The 26,263-nt window shown below is 38.2% G+C and overlaps 1 protein-coding gene across 3 annotated transcripts in view; it reads left to right on the plus strand.

Moving 5' to 3' along the window:
• cpne5a (copine Va) overlaps nt 1–26,263 on the plus strand; it is a 158,893-nt gene that overhangs the window by 116,986 nt on the left and 15,644 nt on the right. For all 3 annotated transcript variants that reach the window (XM_066644150.1, XM_066644151.1, XM_066644152.1), the window contains 4 exons: nt 13,494–13,540; nt 14,653–14,834; nt 17,208–17,335; nt 23,489–23,591. In XM_066644150.1, coding sequence (XP_066500247.1) covers nt 13,494–13,540; nt 14,653–14,834; nt 17,208–17,335; nt 23,489–23,591 — 460 coding nt within the window. The remainder of the gene's footprint in view (nt 1–13,493; nt 13,541–14,652; nt 14,835–17,207; nt 17,336–23,488; nt 23,592–26,263) is intronic.

Raw genomic sequence — 26,263 nt, forward strand, 5'->3', positions numbered from 1 at the left:
GTATCAATATCGAGAACCTGCCAATATAAGGTAATTGACCATGGCTGTGTTAGTATTTTTTTTAGACGTAGTGTATCACTGTGTTTGACCAGGCATTAAAGGGAATGTCTATGATTGTAGGGAAACGCAGTTCTCTCTGGTTTGTTTACATTCAGAAGCTCAGTCTTTTTAAGTGGAACGGTGTGTTTGGAGGGAAAAGAAGACTGTGGTCCAAACACATTAATTGATCCAAAACAGCAAAAATAAGTCAACAGAGCAGGAATAAAGCAACATTCTCATCTTTGTTCGTGCTTTTCAACGTTTGAGGTTTTCTCCATTGTCTTAATGTAGATGTAAAAGTTGTGTTGATTTCAGACTTTCGTGCTTTTTTCTCAGAGTGTATGAACAGCCATTATACTGACTCCAAGTGGCCTGAATGAGATTCTACACTAAACCTATTTTGAATACGCTGCACTCCCATATGGACTTTGCAATCTAGAGCTACTCTTTGGAAGCAAGAATGACTTGTTGCTCTGTTGTGTTTCTTGATGTAGTTGAGTACCTAATTTGATTTAGCAAACAAGAGAAAACATGCACATTGGCCAAGGAGTGTCGACACACCCGGACAAGACTGTCAATGTAAAGATGTGAGGGAGTGTGGGAGGTAGAAATAAGGAGAGATTTTTTTTTTTTTTTTTTTTTAGCTCTGAAGGATGTGGCTGACCTTTCACTTCACTGTCACTTATGCACAGCATTCAAAATCCTCCTCAGCCTTTTAAGCACTTTCACTTGAGTGTCCAATGTGTTCATCCCCGGCAATCAGCTCCTGACCTTTGGGTCTGAAAGTTTCAGCCACTCAACTTCTCAGAGCAGAGTGAAATCTACACTACAACAGACTAAGACTGAAAAAAACCCCACTATTCCAGCTGAGAAACGGACTTTCTTTAATCTTCGTATATGAGGAGGTGATTAAAGGCAGTCATTACGACAGGTTCACGTTGCTTTAGAGCCTTAAAGATTAATGTCAAATTTTTAGCCATTTCTCAGTGCGTTTATCCAGTGTTTAATTGCACTAATGAAAAGAAATGACCCAAAAGAAATGGTTGTTAAAATCTGTGAATGGATCTTCAGCACTTTTAGTGTAGAGCAGCAGCAAAGGATGACCATTATAACAAAGACTACGAAACATGCTCAGAAACTCTGCACTCCTGAATTTTGTTGCGGTTCCAATGTATTAGGTGAGCACTGACCTAACAGCAATTCACATAAACATTTTTAGTCCATCCTAGATTCAAATGAGACATGAATGATGAATGACGTCTAATGAAACTTCTGTAACATGCTTTGGCCAAAATAAGATAAGGATCAAACATGACAAGCAGCTCTAAACAGAGTGACCTGTTTCTTTAAATGAAAGTGTTTCTTTATATGAGAATGAGCTACACACAGCTCACACTGAGGTCACACAGTGCAAAGCAGCTGCATCAAGTGATGCAAAGAGAATATATATATTAATGCTGTAATTAGATTAGATATATTAACTAATTAATTGCAGTTTTCTGAAATTAATCACAATTTTAATATTTACATTAAGACTGAAAATTTTTATAATATGTGATTATTTAAATGTAAAATAAACTAATCAGTGTAAAATCAACATGAGCTAGAGAGAGAGACAGAGAGAGAGAGAGAGAGAGATAGAGAGAGAAGAGGAGGAGAAGGCAGGGTCAGAGTGGGAGCTAGTGATTATAATCTATACATATGTCAGAATAATTATAATGTAAGGTAAATAAATTTTATAGCATGGCATCTCAGGGCTCCTGGATGTTTAAGACAGAGCGCATAGTAGGAGACTTGTGTATGGTGCCAAGTGCAATTCATCACACACACACACACACACACACAGTCTGTATTTATAAACTCAAAATTATCATGAGCAAATTAAATGGAGGGTTTCTGTGTTTTTAGAGCACAGGCACACGACCAAATCCTTTAAATATGTATGGATATGTGTGTATGTTTATATGTGTGTAATTGTGTGAGATGGATACATCACGTATCAGCAGAAAGATTGATGACTAACAGTCAGCTGAAATTATTCATGTCTGTATTCACCTGTACATTCTGTGGAACCTCACTGTGAGCAGGTTCCAGATTTGTATCCATTCAGCTTCTGTCTGAATCAGATATGGGACTTAAACACTGTGTGACATTATAAAGCCCAAGCATTAAATGGAACATATTATGAAATAATCGCTTTTTGCGAGCATTGAATCTCTTCCCATGCCACAAACTGTGAAATAAGAAAACATAAAGAACCGGCTGAAATTGCTGTCCTAAATAGGGCTGTTTGAACAGGGGAAAAATGGTGCTATGTAGTTTGGTCCTTTTGGAATTTGGACCAAAACATATTACAGAAATTTAATTAAGTGAAAACATCTGTGGTATCCAGTGGAAAAGGATATAACATATCCTCTTAAACACCAAACCTTATTGGTTAATTCCAGAATCTGTTACTAATTGTGCTAGTGGTTAGTCTGACAAATATGGCCTTCAGTTCAACTTCTGAAGTCCTAATCAATGGCAGAACCCACATTACATCATAATCCATTACTCCTTTCAAGATTTTAACTCTTGTGTTTCCAACCAACATTAAATAAATAACTTCTGCTGCAATACTAGCAGAATTTAAATACAATTCCAATTTATTTGGTTAGATTTTTTAAGTGCCAATTTCAAATAACACTAGACTTATAAAGGCTAATAAATAATGGTTATTTAAAAATCTGTTTAAAACATGTTGCAAACACCTTAAAATTCATTAATAATCATTTGTAACACAAAGAGAAAAGGGGAAACAGTGACCTCTTTTTTATTGAATAGTAAAAGTGTCAGTTACTGAAAAGGTTGGGGTAAAGAATAAACTCATAAATACATATTCTTATGTTTCATATCGTCGCTTTCCAATTAAAAACATGTATCTCCATTTCTATGGACTTATATATTACCAAATCTTTATCACAGCAGCTTTCCTTCAAATCTTGTGAAAATGTCATGACGAATGAACCAAAAGAAATGCTCCAAAATATACTTGGTATTTTTTTTTTAATTCACATTCACATCCATTGAAAGTTAAGGAGGTTTTTCCTTCTCCTGTTAAGTTACTATTTTGAGGGATGCATGTTTTTAATTGTACAGCGATGATAAAGGGTTAAAGGGTTAAACTTATAAACTAATACACTGAAGCTGACAGGGTTAATGTCAATTGATCAGTGTAGATGGTGTAGCTTCACAATTTGGCAAACAGCAGGTCACTGTAGCACTTTCTATCTATGTCTTATAAATGATCATTAATGACTTTTAATGTATTTACAACCTAATTAATTACATTAATAAACAGATTGCAAACCTTTTATAAACCTATATAAGTGTAATCTAACACTAGACGTCCATGTCTGAGCCTCCTTAGATAAAGACAAGAGCAAGAGTAGGAAGGAAAATCTCCCTCAGAGCAAGAGGAGGAAGCATTGAGAGGAACCAAGACTCAAAGAGGGAACCTATGCACCTCTGTTCAGCCTCGGAGAGCACAACAAATAACAACACTGCATCAGATAGATATAATGAAGCTAGGTTTAATGTGAACGTAAGACATGAATTATTCAATGTGAGTGAATGCAGGGCACAAGCTCTGTGTTAGCGTGGGAGGGGATTCGACTGGTGAACAGGGTATTCAGGTTAAACAGTCCCATGCACAGCAGTGGAGGATCATCCAGAACTCTCAGAAAAAAAAACAAAAGTACTGTAGTGGTATATTATTGTCACTAAAGGTACAAAGAGTGTAAATGTAGATTTAAAGGTACAATAGTAGTTTAAATTCTAGTTGTGTTCGCTACAAGATACATTACATTCTCTTCTCCAGAAAAAGAGGTGAATATTTGTAAACTTTTATAGAACTGTGTAAAATGAAAAACATAATATAAGTCCTGGAAATAAAATGGGGCGTATGAAATCCACACAGTTTTTAAATGTATAGTTATAATAGAATAAGGTACAATTATGTTCCCTAATTAAAAATAACAATTATATAAACCCTTCAGGCTACCACAAAAATGACAGCAGAACCACCACAGTGAGCTTTTCTGACAGTGTGTTGTCAAAGAATCAAGGCCATGTAAAGAATGATGCATCAAAGTAGGCAGCAGGAGGTTAGAACGCTGGGTTGGAGCAGCACTGGTGCAGAACAGCTGGAACAGGGCATAACGGTGCATGGGAGTGGGAGAGGGAGGAAGAAAAACTGAGAGGAGGGAAAAAACTAAACGGTCAGTAGGGTCAATGTAAACAGAGGAAAATCACCCAGCAGAAAAACTGGTCCAGTGGCTAGGATAGAAGAAACACCCAGCAATATATTGGCTTCTACCAGCACTGAGCAGCTCAGGACATGAGAGAGACAGAGAGAGAGAGAGAGAGAGAGAGAGAGAGAGAGAGAGAGAGAGGTGTCTGGTGGATGGTTACCAACAACTGTTGAAACAGATTACAGCAGTAAATGCAAAAACATATAAATGAAAATAGTACAAAACAGTGTTAAAACAGAGCAGTGGCAATATGTATACAACGCCAATAAAGAAACATTGTTAACCAAAAGCATGCACGAAGTGGTGGGTATTTAAGTTGGATTTGAAAACTGAGAGTGTGTCTCAGTCTTGAATATTAACAGGAAGATTAGTCCAGAGTTGGCAAGCTTTATGAGAAAAGGCTCTTCCTCATTCATTGTTTTTCCTAATGCGAGGAATTGACAGCAGGCCAGCAGTTTGTGAGTGAAGTGTATGTGACGGGTGGTAGGGTATAAGAAGTTCACTAAAATGCTGCAGGGCCAAGCCGTTAAGAGATATAAATGTCAGGAGGGGTATTTTATAGTCAAAGTGTAATTTAAATGGTAGCCAGCGTAGGGAATGGGGAACTGTAAAATTATCACATTTCTAGCTCTGATGAGAGCTAGAAAACTAACTAATTGAATTGTACTTGATGATTTTCATGAGCTCCCTAATGCAAGAAGAACAGTGCAGTAGTTGAGCCTTGATAATGTTGTATAATGTGAGAGTTACAGCCTGTACGTTTATAATGAAGGTACATGGTATTACTGAGAAATGATCTGGAATATTGGCAGCATTTACAAGCACACTTTTCTCAATATTGGGACCTAGTATACTCTCAGAAAAACTTTTGCTGTCACTGTGGTGGAACCCTCAAGGGTACATATGTAGTACCTCTAGGTAAGGAACACAGTTGTGCTGATTCATACACCCAATTGCAGCTCGAGGATTTATATTTAATTTTTTTTATTTTGCATAGTCCTATAAAAAAAGCTTACAAATATTCAGTTCTCCTTCTGAAGAAGAGAACTTTAACGCCACCTTTGTTCCTTTAAAATTAATTTTTATTCCTGAGGGTAGTAAAAACTCAACTCAGTTTTGTCTGAATTTATCAGGAGAAAGTTCTGCGTCATGCAGTTTTTAATTTTTAATAGACAGTCTGTTACTTTATTTAGGCAAACAACATCATTTGAGTTTGCTGTTATCAATGACTGAGTGTTGTCAGAGTAACCGTAGAAATCATGTTTACCATGTTTAAGGATTACTCTAACAGTGGCAGCATATAAAATATGTGAACAGTAACAGGCCAAGCACTGAGCCCTGTGGAACACTATATTTGACTAAGGTATGATGGGAGGATTTGCTTTCCAAATAAACAAATGGGTAACGGTCAGTTACCAACAAGCATGGTCAACGTGTTACTAAAAACTACAGACAGTATTCAACTCAACATTAAACCCCATGACATGTGAGATGTGTAAGATCGAATGTGTTCACTATTCTGTCAAAAAAAAAAAAGGTACCTTTACAGGTACAAAGGTGGTTTTAAAGTCCAGTGTTCCCTCAAAGTACAGTACATTCCTTCTCCAAATGAGAGGTGAAAATGTGTTGTTTTTCACTATAGAAGTGTGGCAAATGGAAGAATATAAGTCCTGGAGATTAAATATGGCATATTAAATCAAATTTTAAATCTACAATTTTAACAGAATGTTCCCTAATTATAGGTAATGAATATGTACCCTTGAGAGTAAGGCCAGAGTGACAGTTTGTCTCACAGTGTGCTTCTTGTTCCCTGTAAATGAACTGGATATATTAGGCAGAAAGTCAACAGTCAGTTTTTGAAATAGAATTTGTGTTGTGTGTACATGTGACTCATGAGCAACACAAATGGACCATGGGGCAATGGACGTAGATGGCCTGGTCTGATGAATCATGTTTTCTTTTACATTATGTGGACAACTGGGTGCATGTGGAGAGCCAGCAGGCTGACGGAGACAGTGTGATGCTCTGGGAAATGTCCTGTTTCCTAGATAGATGGATGTTACTCTGACACATTCCACACATTGCTGCAGACCAAGTCCAGCCCTTCAAAGGCAACAGTATTCCCTAATGACAGGGGCTTTATTTCAGCAGGATAATGCACCCAGCCACACTGCAAGCAGTGTTCAGGGATTAAGGAACTGAGGGTCTGATATTTGCACGCCTCATCTCATAATTTCCTAGACGTAATGTATCTGCTGGTATCCTGGTGCCAGAAACTCGCATGACATCTTCAGAGGTTTTGTAAATCCATGCTTTGGTGGCACAGGCTGGTAGTCGTAATGTTATGACTGATGGGGGTATATTTTTATTTAATAGAAATGATGAAGTCTTCTTTGAGAGCTTTAAACACTCTGTATGTGTGTGAGATAGAGATATGTGACATATCAGCCGAAGATTAATGACTAGCAGTCAGTCTGTGATTTATTTCTGCCTGTATTCACCTATACGTTTCCTTGATCCGCACCAAGATTTGCACACTGCTCTGTGTGCTGTTTTCCAGCATTGTATCCATACAGTTTCTGTCCCAATCAGATACGGAGCTTATACACAATGTGACATTCATAAGCAGGAGCACTGAAATAAATCTTATTGTAATTTTCCACCAGAGCCGACCTCTGAATCTTCTCATTTCAGCCGCAGCTGAGAGTGGAAGAGATGTCCAGTGTAACACAGATTAATGTTCGGGCCTGGACTTTCTCCTCTGAGAAATTCCCAATAATCCAGAAAGCCTCGAAACGCTCAGAGCCCCGTGAATGAAGATAAGTGAGCATTGCTAATCGCTGCTCAGCTTCTGACATCTTTCCAGGTTGCTTTGCAGCAAAACACACACACCTCCACCTACCATTTAGGGTGTTATCTGCAGTCCTCTATATATCCTATCAATACCATACAAACCCAGCTACAAAACATGTTGAGAGTGGAGTAGGAGGAGGAGGATTAAGTAAATTAATAAAATAAAAACAAACAGAAATGCACAAGAAAAGAGAATGAAAATGGCATTTATCCATCTATCCATTATCAGTTGCTTGTCCAAGTCTAGGTCACAGGGGCAGCAGTTCAAGCAAAGAAACCCAGACCTTCCTGTCCCCAGCAACCTCTTCCAGCTCTTCTGTGGGATACAGAGGCATTCCCAACCCAGTCGAGACATAATCTTTCTCACATGTTAAATGTAAAATTACAGTCATGGCCGAAAGTGTTGGCACCCTTGAAATATTTTCCAGAAAATGATTGCAATTACACCTGGTTTGTTACACACATGTTTATTTCCTTTGTGTGTATTGGAACAACACAAAAATCATAGAAAAAAAACTCCAAAATATTTGTATATAATAAATAAATGGGCTGGACAAAATTATTGACACCTTTTCAAAATTGTGGGGAAATAACTTTTTTTCAAGCATGTCATGCTCTTTTAAACTGACCTGTGGCAGGTAACAGGTGTGGGCAATAAAATAATCACAACTGAAACCAAATTAAAAGGAGAGAAGTTGACTCAATCTTTGCTACACTAAGCATGGAGAACAGAAAGAGGAGAATAGAACTGTCTGAAGACTTCAGGAGATAAATTGTGGAAAAATATCAACAATCTCAAGGTTACCAGTCCATTTCCTGAGATCTTGATGTTCCTTTGTCCACGGTGCGCAACATAATCAAGTTTACAACCCATGGCGCTGTAGCTAATCTCCCTGGACATGAATGGAAGAGAAAAAATGATGAAAGGTAGCAATGAAGGATAGTCTGGATGTTGGATGATCAGCCCCAACCGAGTTCCAAAGAAATCCAAGCTGTCCTGCAGGCTCAGGGTGCATCAGTGTCAGGGTGAACTATCAGTTGACATTTGAATGAAATGAAACGCTATGGCAGGAGACTCAGGAGGACCACACTGCTGACACAGTCATAAGAAAAATCTGAAGAATACCACAGGATTTTGGGTCACAATGTAGAGCCCAGTGTCAGAAAGCTGGGATTGCATCCTAGGTCATTTGAAGGCACTCTTCAAATATGAGAGATCTGAAGCGGTTTGCAAAAGAAGAGTGGTCCAAAATTGCAGTTCAGGGGCGCAGGAAGCTTGTTGATGGTTATAGGAAGTGACTGATTTCAGTTATTTTTTCCAAAAGGAGTGCAACCAGATATTAAATTGAGAGTGCCTATAATTTTGTCTGGCATGAAATTTTTTCAATTTTTGCATGAAATTATATCAATTTTGGCTTTTTTCTCTCTGTTGTTCCAATACACACAAAGGAAATAAACATGTGTATAAAAAACATGAGTAATTGCAATAATTTTCTGGGAGAAATACTTCATCTTCTGGAAAAATTTCAGTGCTACCAGCACTTTCGGCTATGACTGTATAATTATTAAAAACAATGATTTTTTTTCTTTCGAATCTGTGTTATAAATGTCCCTTATCTATGATTCTGATACTTTTTATTGTCCAAATTGTGTCTGAAATTCCTGACGAATCACAATGATTTGCCACAATGTGGCAGGTGAAAAGTCTGTGCACTTCACAAACTGAAATGTCCATGGACACATCACAAATATACTATTTTTAGAGCTTGTATTTGCCCATTATTGCCTTCCACAGTTTAGGTAATTTATTTCACATATGTGTAAATGATATTTAGATTTGTTGCCATAAATGAAACTGCAATTAAAAAAATACCATGAGGCTGCTATTGCTTTGCTCAATAATGAGGGTGCGCGAGACCCTGAGAACTAATGACATATCCCTTCTACAACAAAGTAGCATGCATTATTTTCCAGAAGAAGAGGTGTATGGATTTATATATAAATAAAGGTAAGACCATGCTTATTTGTGTTGAAGTTAATATCTAAGCTTTTTCGGCATAAGGGGACGTTGTGACACAGATCGAAGTGAAAGCTGTTTAACAGCCCCCCCCCCCCTCCCTTGTCCATGTCTTTCTACCAAGTGATAATTAAAATCTGGCTTAGATCTGAAAACCAAACATGACTGCCTGTGACATGTGTTATGAAAAAACGAAAAATAAATGCCATTGCCTAAACAAACCACAGTTAACGTGTGATTAGTCTGGAAACTTTAATGTTAAATTAATCACTTTACCCAGCGATTTTACACAAATTAATCATTTTACCAAATTTCTTCCCATAATTCACTTGTTTTACAGAGCCTAGTGAAGTAAATTAGTGAATAGTGAATTAGTGGTTTTATTGAATGATAAGGGTTATCCCCTCCGCCCTTCTTGTTCCTCTCTCTCTCTCTCTCTCTCTCTATCTCTCTCACTCTCTCTCTCTCACACACACACACACACACACATATTCACAAACAGCTGTTTTACAAGTGGTTTAGCATGCTTTGTCTCACACCTCATTTAATCCACTCATTTATCTCTTAGGAATCTAAGGAATATGGAGGTTTGAGCTGTGCAGCAGCAGAAACTGTTTCTCCATTAAAGCTTTTGTTCAGTATTAAATTTGCTCAGTAAATTAAGACACTCTAATTTTTAAAAATTATATTATTAAAAAATAATAAAATATTTACAATTACACTACATTCTAAAACTAAAAGTTTCCTCTATCTTTTTACACATTTGTTTATTTTATCTCCCTCCCAAAACAAGAAGGAAGTACTAGCATTTTAACTTGATTAATCGTTTATTAATTGATTGACATCTCTAGTCGGGACAATCTAAAACTCCAAATAAAATTTAATTTGTTACGTTGATAGGACAAAAAAAAATTTCTCTGTGTTTCCAGTGACAAGCTTGATTATATTTATTAAATTTAAATATCAATACACTCAAAAAAAGCTTGGACTTAGGCATGTTTACCACTCTGTTATATCACTTTTCCTTTTAATTACACTATTCAGTCAATTTGGGAATGAGCATTCAAAAGAGACAGATCTGGACTGCAGGCAGGTCAGTCAAGCACACACACTCTGTCTGCAAAGCCATATGTGGTTGCACACGCAGCATGATGCCTGGCACTGTTTTGCTGAAATAACCATGGACTTCCCAGGAAAGATTGTTGCCTTGACGGCATCATATGTCTCTCTAAAACCCTGTTACCTCCACATTAATGGAAACTTTTTACATATTCAAGAAACCCATGGACTCAACACAAATTTCTCACACATAACGTGGCCCACCACAATGAGCCACAAACCATCTTTTTTTTGTAGAGAATGAACCTTTGTGGAAGCTCCTTTTGAAGCCAGTCAAGATACCGCCACCTGTTCACCTGCTTATTATGGAGTGTTTTAAGATTCAGAAATATCTTGAATATTCTATAATATTCACATTTTTCACTTTTATTTTGCCTCTGTCACAACAACGATTCTGGCTTTGAATGTCTCAGCATTTCTGGAAATAGTGTTTATATATTTCAAGTGCAAAACTATACTTGGAAGACCCAGTACTTGTTTACATATATTTGTGTACCTGAAGTGCATATCAACCCACACACTGTGAACTAAGACAACACAGTCTGTTCTTGTTTGCTGCCTAAGCCAGACAAAATAGCATTCAAAAATTGGTTCAGAGCTTCCTTTCTGATGTTCATCAGGAAGTCACTAGAATTGTACTGCCCCCTCACCAATCACCTACAAAAGTGTCAGAAGCGTTTTTATGTGAGAGCAAAAAAGGTTCATAGAACAGATGCAATAAAAGTAGACAAATAAGTGAGCCCCTTTAAGTATTAAATATAGGATGTGTCCCGACTGTGTACTACAGACCAATACTATACAGTAAACACGGCAGGCTAGTAAACAAAACATTAACACACTACACTGTTTCATATTGTGATGAAATGTTGCTATGACAATGCTCATAATTACATAATGCACAGTGATTACAGGGATTTTGCTGACACTCAGAGTAAACTGGGGGTTCAGGGTTTAGAACAGTAACACATCATTACACATTTTCAGACTACATCATCCATCTTATACATAATAATGTGTAGTTCATTGTCTAAATGTACATTGCTTAGTGTGTAATTAAATGCTGGCAACTGCTTCTGAATGAACGGTATTTAAAAAGGCCACAACACCAAACATGGGATACTCAAAGACCAGAGCAAACCTGAAAACACAGAGGAAATAAATACACATTTCCTCAAACGAAACTTTTCTCCTGGCGTTTATGTAAGAGCAAAGCTGCAGAGCTGATCTCAAAACAGAGCCAAGTCTGCAAAGGGCAATTTGTAGAAACACCTGCAAAATGCTGCTCTTTGTATCCCCCCCAGCAGAGCTGTGGTCTTAGACACCAGGAGCTGCAGTTCACAGACTGATTGCAGCTGCATGTCCAGCAGAGAGCCATGTGGATCAGGGTTTATTCCATTCACCTGCCCACAGACTCAGTAACCAGCCATTACACATTTATGAGGATGTCAGAGCTTCCTGCCAGTGCCCACCACTGACAGCTGTCCAGAGACATAGTGTCGAACCTGTCAGTTTGGGCCAGCAGGGATTAGAGCTCAAAACACATTGCAACTATCTCAAAAACAGTGCTGTCTGCTCACTACTGTGCAACACTTTATACCAAATGCCTCGCTTAGCTCTGGGAAAAGAAAGGGCTCTCAGAAAATGCAATGTGTTTTTCCCTTCTGGCAGAACGGTTTGGTTCCAGGCTTGTTCCCAAGTCCTGAATGTGGTTTGGTAGATTATTCCGAGCAGCTAAATGCAGTATTTGTGAGAGCAGAGAGTTCTCTGGGGGAACTGAAGCCATACTTAATCAGTGGATCCCGACATTGCAGTGCTGGGAATAGCCCGCAGTGCCAGTGAGAGAATCCTACAATGTACAGCAGAGTAAAGCCTCTGCAGAGCCAAAGCTAAATACAATGCATCCACTCTTTTTTGTGAAGCAGGTATTACAAGCCTGGAGAGAAGACAGGTAACAGTTATGCTGTTAAAGCTGCATTGTTCGATATTCAGGGATTTGGTGACCTCTCTGGTGACAATGCGTAATTGCAGAAAATTATTTCACATTATAAAAAGTTATAATGTGGGTTGTGTTTTGGACCCCTTCCCGAAGTAAATGATCGCAAGACAGGAACACACCCTGGAGGGCTACACACACTCACACAGTCACACACAATCTCACAACTGGTGAGTCACCAATCCATCTACCAACGTGATTTCGGATAGTGGGAGGAATCTGTAGCACCCAGTGGAAACCCACGCCGAAACAGGGAGAACACATCTCCTCACAGACAGTCACCAGGAGTGGGGCTCGAACCCACAAACCTCTTGTGGCACTGTGCCGTGTGTGTGTGTGTGTGTGTGTGTGTGAGAGAGAGAGATTTGCCTAATTGTTTATTTGCAGTTATAAATTTATAATAATTATTATCATGTAATTACGTTGTTGTTAATAACAATTACATGAATAATTTATTTATATTGTAATTTATCAATTTAATAATGGCTTTTTTGCAACAAACCATAATTGTACACACACAAACCTTTCATCAAATTCATTCTTTACTAAAAAAAATTATGTTGTACATATGAACATTAGAATGGTATCAAATGATGGTGTAGGGTTCCCAGTTTCTATAGGATTTTTCTTCTCTTCTCAGTGAGAGTGCAGTAGTTGTCAAGGCAGTAACTTGGACTTCTAGGAGTTTAATGTGTTGCTGTTAATGGTATAGTATCATCTGTCTAGTCGGTTGGATGTGTTTTATGTCTGTGGTTGTGTCACATTTCAAAACATGGGGAAAGGGAGTGTATAAATAAAACTGATGAAGCTGATAAAACTGACAGATCACAACAACAGAGCAGCTTCTCTCCACAGCTGTGTGATGGGACTGTGTTGGGGAGAAGGGAAGTGTGTGGCAGGTGAGAGGAGAGTCACAAAACACTCCCCTGCAGGGTTCCGCTGATTACACTGCTGTTCAGACAGATGGTCTTGGAGCTGAGGCGAAGGCAGGAAAAATGAAGAGTTTATGCTTTGAGATGAATTGCAGTGGATGAACTCTGTGAAATTTCTCTCATCAGTGTTCCTCGCCTTTCTGTGACCCTTCTCTTATTTGAAATCTGTGACTTTTCTCTTATTTCTTCTCATTTCTTCTCTCTCTATCCTTGTCTCTGCCCTCCATCTCTCTCTTTCTCTCTTCCAGAACTCAGATCCATTTCACAGTGGCCATTGATTTCACAGCTTCTAACGGTGAGGAGTTCTTCCACTGTTTTCTTGCTATTTTTGTAAATTTTCTTATTTACCTCCTATAGTTTTACCAATCATTTCAAAGTTTCAAAAGTCATACACTCATTTTAAAGAAGAAATATATGGTGTATATTAATATCTTTGTTCTTTCGTCCATTTATGCCAAAATGAGACATTTTAAAATGATTTATTCACTGCGCTGTTAAAGAAAGTATAGGAAATTAGATTTAAATGTAGTCCCCCACAGGCCAGTGATTGAACTCCTAGTCTCATGTCTGTTTTTGATATTAGTAGTTATTTCTCAGAAAGAATCCTCAAGTGCCTTAACAATGCAACTCCTTCACCTTGGTTCAGTGCTCACAGATGTATGAATATGCAATAATTCCCACCTCTCCTACATTTTCACATAACACTGCATCTTTAATTGTTATGATATCTTCTGACATTTGGCTTTCTGCACCTTCCTTAGATCCTTGTGATGTTAATTTGGTTAAAAAATAGTATACTGCAGTTGTTAGACATAATATCATTATCATAACAGTTTAATAACTGTTATTTGGAAATTCATTTGAAAATAGTTTATTCCAAGCAACTGCGGACGATTCTATTTATTGCTATCACGAAAATACAGATACATGGTTTTGTTCCAACCTCTGAAAAAATGAAAACTGCAAGTACTAGATCATGAATACTGCCTGAGAGCATAGAACAGAACTTCAAGAGTCAACCATACTTGACTTTTAGTGGCAAATGCTAACGTTGTTTAGAGCCAATGAAAGTGAAATAACACAATGTAAATGTGGTTGATTTCTAGCTGTGGTAGTATATTTTCTTAAACTGCTCCTAAAGCAGAGTGAAAAAAGAAGACTGAATGATTATACTCTACTGTTCAAAAGTGTTTGGTTGTTAAGCCTCTCTTGAGCAAGAGATACACTCTTGTAATTTCATGAAGTAAATCTAAAGTTGATATTGTGTGTGTAATTACACAAGATTACCATTAGTTACATATTCGTAACACCATAGCTAGAACACAATGTTAACATTACTCTATGTTTATTAGAGACATGTAAAATAAAGTCTGACTCTGTATATTTTGCTCTGTTTGTGAACTGTAGGGAACCCATCTCAGTCCACATCTCTGCACTATATGAACCCGTACCAGATGAACGCCTATGCCATGGCTCTGAAGGCTGTGGGGGAGATTATTCAGGACTATGACAGTGATAAGATGTTCCCTGCTCTGGGGTTCGGAGCCAAACTGCCCCCTGATGGCAGAGTGTCCCATGAGTTCCCCCTGGTAACTGCTGCTCAGTCTCTAAACTGGTTTTACACACAGCCATAGCCTCTATTTGATCTTGTTATGCGTGCAGTTTTCGGGGAATCCCAAAATATTTAAACTGCTCAGAGCCGGGAGACAGTGAGAACGCAGGCTTTAGAGATGTTGCTAATATTGACTTGTTCAACAGCTCTTGAGTACAGAGTCTTCTGCACATACGGATCCAGTCAAAAGATTGGACACACCCAAATGAAAGTCTTTCATAGTGTGCAGCATGTTTTTAAAGGCATCAGTGCTTCATACTTGCTTCTAGAAGAGTTAAAAATACTACAATCAGAGTCTTCAGCATAGTCTATTTGGAGCTTAACTACAAAAAAACAGCATTGTTTCTTGTTAATATTCTTCATGGTAAGTGACTGCACCTCAGACACAGAGTTTAGCATGTTATTGGAATAAAAAGTGATTCTGCTAAATGCAATTTTATGATTTTCCCTAGTAGAAAGTTTCCTAAATACAATTTAAAAAGTGTATTTGAACATGAGGGCTGCAGTGGCACAGTCAGATGGATATCATTGTGAAAACGTACATATTTTAGTAAAAAAAACATTCCTGGGACTTGTAAATTGTGTACAAATGAGATGGGAATATCTGGCAACCCATAGTGAGAAAGCATCCATCCATCCATCCATTATCTGTAACCGCTTATCCAATTTAGGGTCGCGGGGGGTCCAGAGCCTACCTGGAATCATCGGGCGCAAGGCGGGAATACACCCTGGAGGGGACGCCAGTCCTTCACAGGGCAACACACACACTCACACATTCACTCACACACTCACACCTACGGACACTTTCGAGTCGCCAAACCACCTGCAACGTGTGTTTTTGGACTGTGGGAGGAAACCGTAGCACCCGGAGGAAACCCACACGGACACGGGGAGAAAGCAGTTATAGGGAAAGATTTCAAGCTGCTTTTTCTCTCTGGGTTGCCGGATATTCCCTAAACTTATCCTGAAAATCTAACCACAGAACATTAAAAAAGCAGTGTTTTGTGTTTGTGTAATACTATAGCCAACAAAAAACCTTCAGAGTTCTTCTTTGGGTTTGAGAGTCTACCTGCAAGGCAGGAACACACCCCAGAGGGGGCACCAGTCTTTCATAGGGTGACACACACTCTTACACATTCACACCTATGGACACTTTTGAGCTGCCAATCCACTTACCAACATGTGGACACAGGGAGAACACACCAAACTCCTCACAGACCTCCAAGTCCCTGGAGCTGTGTGACTGCGACACTACCTGCTGTGCCACTGTGCCTTCATTAGTAAACGTACAGTAACAATTTATTATGATGAAGTCTTTATTAGCTATGGACTTTTAGTAGTATATTTACATTTTAGGCAACATACATCACATAAGCAGCAGGGCTCCCGCCTGGAATGGATGGTTCGAAGGGTTAAACCTAGGAACTGATATAAAAAAAAACTGTGGTGTTAATAATTAATCACATTAATATATTATTAACACCTCAACTTTGCGACCACTGCACATTGTGATATAGTGCAATGCAACACAAAAGGCTTTTGAATTTTTTATGTTCACTTAAACTGCAGGTGTATTTTTACTTAAATTAACAGTAACAATGAGAAAATGTAAATTTTAGAAAGGCCAGAGGGATCCAAACTTTAGATGGACAGTGCATTATTCAGTGACAGTGTTTTATCTTTAATGTGTAAATAAGAGTCTCTGAAGCTCCATTAGCCGGCTCATTATGCTCATTTCAGTATTCATGATATGTGTGAACTAAAACCTCAACTCATCAGAACCTGAACACTCTCAATTAGTCCTCTCTTTCTCCCTGCCTCCCTCTCTCCCTTCACTCCCTCGTTCCACACCATTCCTCTCCTTCTCTTCATCTGTTAATATTGTGGAGCATCAGCATAATTCCACTAATGAGGTCCACAATGTGTCAGCTCATTTACATATTATACAACTGATGGAGAGCTTCAGCTCTTTTTAAAATGGTTTATTTCACCAGCTATAGACTGCAGAGTGTTGACAGTATAGCTTCACCAAACTTTCCCATATGTTCATAAATGTAATGTTATTTGAAGCATGTCAAATTTCATCGTACAGTTGTACAAAGACCATAAAGTCTTCACCTATATATTCAGTTGAGCATAAGGTTTGTTACTGACATATATTTAAAAATACCTTTACTACCTTTACTTTACTTCTATTGTCCATGTCCTAATGCTAATATATATATATAGTTTGCAGGAAATACAGAGACGTTTGATCCCATACCAATTATTATTCAGCATTTAGAAATCCACATTCAGAATTCATTGCTGAATGCTCATGCTGTTGTATGATGTGATGTTTTTCTTTTAGAATGGTAATGTAGATAACCCATACTGCAACGGAATGGAGGGCATTCTAGAAGCGTATCACCAGAGCCTTAAGACTGTCCAGCTTTATGGACCTACCAACTTCGCTCCCGTCGTCAACCGTGTGGCGAGGTGAGTGAAACGCCATTCAGGCAACATTACAGTGAAGTGTATTGCTGGATATGACTTCATGTCTTTCAGTGTTTACTGCGGATACTACGGTTGCTGGTGGATAGTAATAGTGTGGAACAGAGCTGCATTCTTTTGGGGTTTGATTCCCAGCTTGGGTAATCACACCTTGCCATCCTGATAAGAGTCTTTGGGTAAGACTTTGGGAGTCTTAAAATTCCTTTAACTTTCATGTGAAACTGGCTTAAAATTGGACATTCAAATAACAAAGATAACAAATATAAAGGTGCTAATAAATGGGTACTTTGAGTGATGCTGTAGAAAAGCTACTCTTGGTTCCATAAAGAATCTTGTTTGATGTGTGAGTGCTTAGAATCAAAATTCATCACTTGAGCTTAAGGCTCTTTACCCATTCAAATTTACTAGCAAAAATATATATATTTTTAAATGGATCTGAAAGTGGTTCTTCTTTATCATTATAAAGTATTTTAAAACTGTAAAAATAATGAAAACAGCAATGTTTGTTTTTTTCAATAACAATATTCTCTGCACCCAGATTGAACAATACTGAATGTACATAATTTTTCGCTTACCCTAAATCTTCCTCTAACATCAGCCAATTTTTTGAGTTTCCAACGCTTGTTTCTTTAGTTCTATACTGGGGTTATTAGACTAATGTTGCTAACAAGTAATAGAGTTTAATACTCCGCTGATTAGCAGGGTACAAACACCAAAATCTGTCAAAATAGAAAGTAATCACAAATGCAAAATATATCATGTGGTTTCTGATGCTGTGAAGCTGTCACAGGTGTGCACATAAAAAGTACTGTTACTTAGTGCATGGTACGTAACCATGCTCTGAACACCACACATCAGGGTTCCAATCCGAGGTCGGGCAGGAACACCACACACAACACCACACAACACCAATAAGATTTATTGGGCAAGACAAGGAAAAGCGCATTAGCCTCTGTAACATGATCAGCATCATTAGGCACTGGATAAGACACCCTGCCAAATGCCTTTAATGTAATTAGACAAAATAATGACTCCAGTAAAAGGGAAAGTACATTCTCAAGAACCAGTCTGAGTAGAAGTAGCAGCTCAAATCTGCTGAGTAATTTAAAAACTGCAGAAGAGTTCAAGTCAGCATCTATTAGCAGAGGAACTGTTTTTTGGGTTTTTTTTTTTTGGTGTTCCTTTTTTCATTTTTGGTCCAAAATATCATAGAGCCACCCACCAACAAAACAGAATGAAATTAAACCAAAAATGAATTAGTGATTAAATACAAGGTGTTTAAAGCAGATTCCTTTTTCTTTAAACTGTTTTCAATTCTATCTATTCATTAATATTTTATTAAATAAGTAACTTTACTTGAGTAAATGTATATACTTTTAGACCTCTCACTTAAACTTCTATTAGCTTTTACAACAAACATAACAAAAATGACACAAAGTGTTGTTGAGGTGAAGCAAAATAGCATCCCCCTGTGGAGCAATCCCTAAATGTGAGTGTGTACGTAAGCAGCTGTGCCCCTTGTGGTGCTAACTATGAATGAGTGGGTATGTATGAGAGTGTAGGTCAGGGAGTAAGTGAGTATTTATGCAAGTGAGTAATTGAGTATATTTGTGACTGAGTGAGTGAGTTACTAGCCATTTTCAAGAGGTGCTTCTCAATATCGCAATTACAAAAAAGTCTTGGCTAAACACTCAGAGTAAATATATAAATATATGGATATATTCCAAACAATTATTTCAAAGCCATTCAAGCTCATTTTATGGCATTTGTCAGTTCTGCCGCTTGTGAACATTGTCACTGAGTGAATCAGTAAATAATTACAGAATAATTAACAGTGAATAACAGCTGTGAACACAGAGCCCAAATGAGGGGGAAATGGGGGTGTCAGTGAAGGCTTGATGCACATTTTGTCCTGTCAGTTAATGAAGAATAAATGCTTTTTCCAGCTGAAATGAACCGGAGTAGTGACCCTCTCCTCCAGCTTTTAATTAACTGTGTCATTGGGATGTGCCGGACCTTGACAAGCCTCGAGATATACCACCCTGCTGGACTTAATTGAGCCCACTGTCCGTTTGGCGAAGGTCTTTATCTTCCACTAATGACAGGAGCTGCCACATTCTCCTGCAGTATGTTTGTGTTGGTAAATATAAGAGGGAATACACTACATGTCCTAGATACATATAATAAATGAATTCAACAATGCTAAGAATCAGCTTGAAAAGTCAAAAGTCGCCCAGTATTGGGCTGTGGAGCATTTTTGAGGAGTGAGGAATCTTCTTTCCAGGGACATTTATGGGTCAAAATTAATATTGTATTGCCTTTGTAACACTTGAACTCTGGAGCATTTCTAGAGAAAGTCTGGAGTATTGGGTCCAGAAATGTCCCGGAGTTGTCTTTCACACATGCAGTGCACAGAGGGAGACTTTCTCCGTTAGGTCCGATCTCACATTGGGAGATGAAACACATGCTTTAGGCAAGGAGCAGCGCCTGTGCAGTGTGTGCAGGAGAATCTCCAGAACATTTCTTTACTTGAGCACTGTCAGGGTAAAGTCCAGGTAATGTCCATGACGAATGTTGAGGGTGGTTGCATTCATACATACAGCTCCTCCAGGTAAACCCTGGAACACTTCTGGATTACCGTGACTGTGTAAAAGGGGCATAACACTTTAGAGCTGGGGTTTTCAAATCCAGATCTTGGATCCAAGTTCCGGGCCAGGATCTTACAATAGACAGCCTGTGTTCAATTCTTATTCACTATATAGTGCACTATTTTGGGGATCTGACATTTTGTAGCAGTGTCTTTCTCAGTGCACTCACACAATCCCACAATGCACCACAAAAAAGTAGTGTACAACCCATGTACACTAGCAGATGGCAATTACCCATAATCCACTGCATTGTTTGTTAAAAAAAAAATGCAAAGTTGTTCACTATCTCACTATTCTCCTATAATAGGGTTTATTACAACTATAGTGTCACACCAGCCAGCCATTTAAAACATCCTGGCCTGGTACCTGTTCCAGATTTAAAGACCGCTGCAATGTGAGCTAAACTGTGTTGTAAACGGTAAAACAAGATGTTATTCAACCCATCACTTTATGGAATGCTAAAGGGAACTGACATAGATTCTCTCATCCAGATTTTAAATAAATGTATCATTTGGATCTGGATTTTTTGGATTGTTTCTTAGCTCAAGTGATGATAAGTGTCCCACCTCCTTGAAAACATCTCTCCAAACACTCTTACTCTGAATGTGAGCTGTGGCTCATTCTCGTTTAAAGGAACAGGTGCTGAAACAGATCATTCAAAAAAAAAAAAAAAAAAAAAAAAAAAGGGCTATTATTGAGACAGAGGGAGAACGCTAGTGTGTTGTTTTATCCTTGTGATATTTTGACCATGGAATATCACCAACATTTCATTAAGAACTGTTTTAAATGGTGGAAGAAGGAAATAATAAGACCCCTTTAAGACATGTGCCCCTACAGGACCTGACTGAGCCCACTGTGTATTTGGCAATGGTCTTTCTCTTGCACTAATGATAGGAGTTTCTGAAAGTTGTGCTCTGTTTGCTTAGGCTTTTCAACTGGAACATTGTTCATGTCAAGCCATGGCAGCTTGTTCTCACATTAACCAAACAAACGAAACAAACTCCCAGTTCCAGCCTGCACACGTCACAGAGCTTCCATCAGCAGCGTGCTCTCCTGTCATTTCAGAACAGCCCTGAGCTGATTTGCATCACAAAGCTCCTGATGATGAAAAAAAGTGAAGAGTCCATGATCAAGAGGCGCCTCAGCTTTAGCTTTCAAACTGAATTCCATGACAGGGTCATTAGGGGTACACATACAATTCAAAGCATTTTTGTGTATAGCATATAATTGTAATTCAAACATTCTCTCGCTCTTTTGTCATTTTATGGTAACTGTTGAATAGTATTTAAATGACAATTGTCATTTTATACACACAGAAGATAACCTAAAATTTGAGCAGTTTGAAGCAGAGAGAACAATGTATTCACTACTGGATGTGTTTTAAATTCCTTCAAGGAAAAAGCCCTGCAAAAGCATGTGCATCTATTTGTTCTGTTCTTGGAGATAATATTGTACCCAAAAGCATGTGAGTTTTGGTTTAAATTAGTGGTTCTCAAACTGTGGAACTCATACCACTAGTGGTACGTGAAGCAGCAAGAGGTGGTATGCCAAATGACCTCGAAAAATGTACTACTTAATTAAGGAATTTATTCGTAACTGAAAATCTAACGTTTTTATGTGTGAATTACATAATGTTTCACAGTTTTTATAGTTATGCCCCAATGAAATTAACTTGAAAAATACAATGTGCTACAGCGTTCCTCTGTTTTTTTCCAGGGAGTGAACGCGATCCCCCAGTATTTTGAGAAATCCTGGACGTAAGCAAAGGCTAGAGACAGATGCGAGCAATTTGGATTTTATTATAAAAAGGGCAAAGCACGAGAAAAACAAGCCAAAACAAAGCCCATGAAATACTCCGAAACCCAGACGGACTCAATCCAGAGGCAAAAATAGAGAGAAACTAAGCAAGAAATCTGTACACATGAAGACAATATAGAAGAAAACACTGGCTGTTCTTTGCATCATTACAGCCCTATAACAAGGTTTAACAGGGCACCACCCCTCCTTCACCTGCTGCTACAAGTGCAGAGAGCCGCTGTGAGCACCTGCCCCAAGTACCGCAGTTTTCACCTGTAGGCTATTAAAGCACATAACTGATATTAAATTGATCTTTTCTCATTTTTTATTTCTTTCAAAACACTTATTGCCTATACATTTTTATATGTTGTCATAAATATGTAATTGGGTTTAAAACATTAAATTCAGGCCTAGTTATTTGTATTCTCTCTATAATTTTTAGTAATTATTTTAGATAATTTTGTGTTAAGCATTCAAATTTCAAGTAAATAAAAAACAACAAAAACATGCAATAATTCAAGCAATGCTCCCAGAACAGAGGGAGAACCAGGTTGTGCTTTTTGGTTTGGTAATGGATGGTACTTGGCGTAAAAGTTTGAGAAATACGGGTTTAGATGATTTAAAGATGCTTATTTCAATGTTACTGTTTACAAACGTATTAAATACATCATTTTAGGTTAATAATGTTTGTTGAATAAAATAAAAATGCCCATTTTTAAAAATATGTAATATTTACCATAAAATGACAAAAGGGGGCATGTTTGAAATTAGAATGACAATTATACGTTACACAAAAGTGCTTTACAACTTATTGTTCATATGTAACAATCTCTACTTTAAATAAACATTACTGAGCATTTAGAGTAAAAGTTGGGCTTGAAAAACAGAGGACAGGGAAATCTAAAAACTTTGTTTTCATCTCCCTAACCATACACTGCTGAAGTGCCCTTAAACAAGACACCTATTCCTCAACTGCTCACCAGCGGCGCGTGTGTTTATTGGATGGGTTAAAGGCAGAGATTGGCTTTCCCTAAGGTGGTGATTATTTCTGGATTAGAAATCCCCACTTCAGCTCACTGTAGATTTCCACTGCTCCACGGCCCAAAGCTTAGATTTAGACCCCTCTAGCCAACACTAATGTCAAGCACGGTGACCATAGGGTCATGTGGCTGCACTAGAGCTCCAATTCTGTCAGCAATACTTTTTTTATGGATATAATACCAGCTGAGTGTGGGCACAGTAGAATGCCTGTATCAGCAATGGCTGCAGCTGAAAATGGTTGGATTCACTAATTATAATGATAAGAAATGTCTAGAGACATTTGGGTAGAAAGTGCACATCCCTAGTGGGTAGTTATAAAGCGAGAAATGGAAATCCGGAATTACCAACAGGTCCTTATTAGGGCTGGAGAGGCTGATGAAATAAAGGTAGCAATTTAGCCTCTGAAGTGCTCACTTTCAAGGGAGAGGCAAAAACCTGCTTAATCTGGAATCGAAGTAAATGGAATATTATTTTTATTTTATTTTATACATTTTTTATGGGGTTTTTTTTGAGAACTTTTGAGCATTTATATTGGTCTGTTTTTCCCCTGACATTTTGACACAGGGTAACTGGCAGCTAGTAGTTTCAAAAATAGTAAAAATGCTCAGTAATTTTGATGTGTGTGTGTGTGTGTGTGTGTGTGTGTGTACAGATATGCAGAAGCAGTGCAGGATGGCTCTCAGTACTTTGTTCTCCTCATCATCACAGATGGAGTCATATCAGACATGGCTCAGACCAAAGAGGCCATCGTCAATGTGAGTATCTTGCCAGCTGTGTGTGTGTGTGTGTGTGTGTGTGTCTGTGTTTCTCTCTGTCTAAGCCTGGATTCTCACTGCAGGTGTGTGTCAGTTTGTCTGAGTTTGTTGCATCATGTTGTAAAGGCATAGCTTCAGGCCTGTTCTGCTTTGAGATGAACAAGGTCTCCATCAAAGACTCGGTCTACAGAAGCTCTTCTGCAACTCGCCGGGAACAAGAGAGACCACCGGATCACCCTCAGTTACCCAGCAGACTGGATTTAAAGGGAATTTGCGACTGTTAGTCAAACCATTAGAACAGCCACACCTTCCTTTTAAGATCTTGTCTGCTGCTCTGTCTCTGCACATTTGGAGGGTTGTCCAGACACTTACGGATCTTGGGGATCGGATTCAATTTACTCCAAAGATTTTCTTCATGATTTGAAACAGCCAGTATAGCCCTATTCTCTGGAACATAAACTGGTTCATTCAGAAACTACATAGAAATAATATATTCACTGTTATAGATGGGCTACAGTTGTACAGTAATGTGCAGATGCAGAAGTTGTTTGGTAATTACATGTGTATATTGGTAGTTACTACATAATAATAGGTAATAACATCAGGAAAACCTGAAGCTGATGGACTATTATGATATACATATTTCTGCGATTTACGATTTCATATTTCTAAAAACCAAAGCTGCACAGTTCTTACACAAGCTGCACAACTTTAGTCCATCTATAACAGTGAAGACATTAACATTAGTTGAACAGGTGTTGTGTAACAACACAGTAAATATGTAACAACCCAGTTATTAAAGCCAGTTATTAAGAGGTGGGACTGTATAATCTATAAAGCATAGTGAAAAGAGAATTCAGTTGAGGTTTTAACAAGGTGGTGCTGATTTGTATTCAAGGAAGAACATTCTATTAATGAATAGGTTCATGCACTTTTAAAGTTGAATTTTTTTTTTATGGTGGGGGGTGTTAAAATATATTTTATGAGTTCACAGAGTCCCCACAGGAACAGAGATCACACTCTGAAAGTGTCATGCTGTGAGTAAAAATCCCATCGCTTTCTGCAGCCGGCCTTTTCATGTTGAATAGATTAAACTGAGCACTTTTAGCATGTGCTCTCTCTCTCGCTCTGTCTCTCTCTAGCTGCTGTGTAAATTATGCAGCAGGATTTTCTGACCTGACAGGCCGAGGTGACATTCACTGACTGCTCTCTAATTCATTTGTGCCACTACCAATACCCAAACATTTCTCTCTCTTTGTCTCTCTCTCTCACTCTCTCTGTGTCTGTCTCTCTCTCTCCCCTGCTTCTGTTTTGCTCGGGTTTTTTTCTTACTTCCCTCGCTCACACACCCCACATGTCAGAGAGACTCCTCCATGGACTGATTTATCTTCCTTGCTTTCAAACCCCTGCCACTTTTGCAGTACATTTATAAAGGTAGAGCCATCAATACTGATACATTATGCAGTTTTCACAGTTATGGCTCTGAACAGTATGATATAGATACAATGTGATACGTTATGAGACTGTACAACACACTATGGTACAATACATCATGATACAATATTACGTTATGATTCAAAATGATAAAATAAGGAATATTTTGATATTAAATTCCATGTTTCATTATTAAATAGTTACAATACAGAATGAAACAATAACAGAAATTAATGTGTTACAATTCAGAACAATGCAATGTCATGACACACTGCCAGAAAACAGAGTAATGTACAGGTATACTGTTGTTCACTAAAGGTACAGACACTGAAGATGTTCCTTAAAAGTAAAAAGTGAAGACTAGAGTTGAAACAAGATTTCCAGTGATATGATATGGTGATGATGCATTACGTTATAATATAGTGTGATATATTATGAAGCAATTCAGTATCATTAAAATCCAGTGTGAGGCAATATACATTATAATATTTAATGTTTAAAACATAGGGGGTGGATTTCTAATTTACTACATCATTTGAACACAGCAGCTGTCCTTCACATTGTGTGAAAATGTTATGATGAATGGACCAATAGAAATGCTCCAAAATGTTTCAGGTTACGTTGTTTTGTAATTACATGTGTATCTTGGTAGTTACTACATACTATACCACAGTTAGTTCCGCCCCTGTGTGATTGGCTGACAGACGTTCCAGGAGTGCTAATATTACACGATAATGGCACTCTGACCGAAGCTATTCAGGTATCACTCCGCAAAATACATGTAACCTAGCAATGATGCCAGCGCTTACAAGACAGAGCTGTGCCTGGACTTTTTGACCCAACAGGGAACAGGTACCTTTTACATTCACACACCTTATTTTGAACAGAGTAAAGAGTTATGGCGCAGTGGACTGATTTGTAAACAAAAGAAAATCGGAAATAAATAAAAAGTAATTGGTTTCTGTGATTGTGTTTACCTCGAGTCGAAGTGTGTTTTTTTCTCCGCTGCTCTCGTTCACCAGCTCAGCAGCACTGCTCTGGAGTGATACTCCAAAATATTCACTCAACAGAGAGAACTTGGCATCGTTTAGTGTACGATGATCTGAATCCGCTGTAAACAATGATTAAACCATGACTTCATGCGTTTATCTCTGCTTCTGTCCTGATTTAGACGGGTTTAACATCGCACAAGTTAAAGATCCCAAGGTCGTTGAAAAAAGAAAAAGGAATGGGACAGA

The sequence above is a fragment of the Hoplias malabaricus genome, chromosome 14 (assembly GCF_029633855.1).
Source record: "Hoplias malabaricus isolate fHopMal1 chromosome 14, fHopMal1.hap1, whole genome shotgun sequence".
NCBI lineage: Eukaryota > Metazoa > Chordata > Actinopteri > Characiformes > Erythrinidae > Hoplias > Hoplias malabaricus.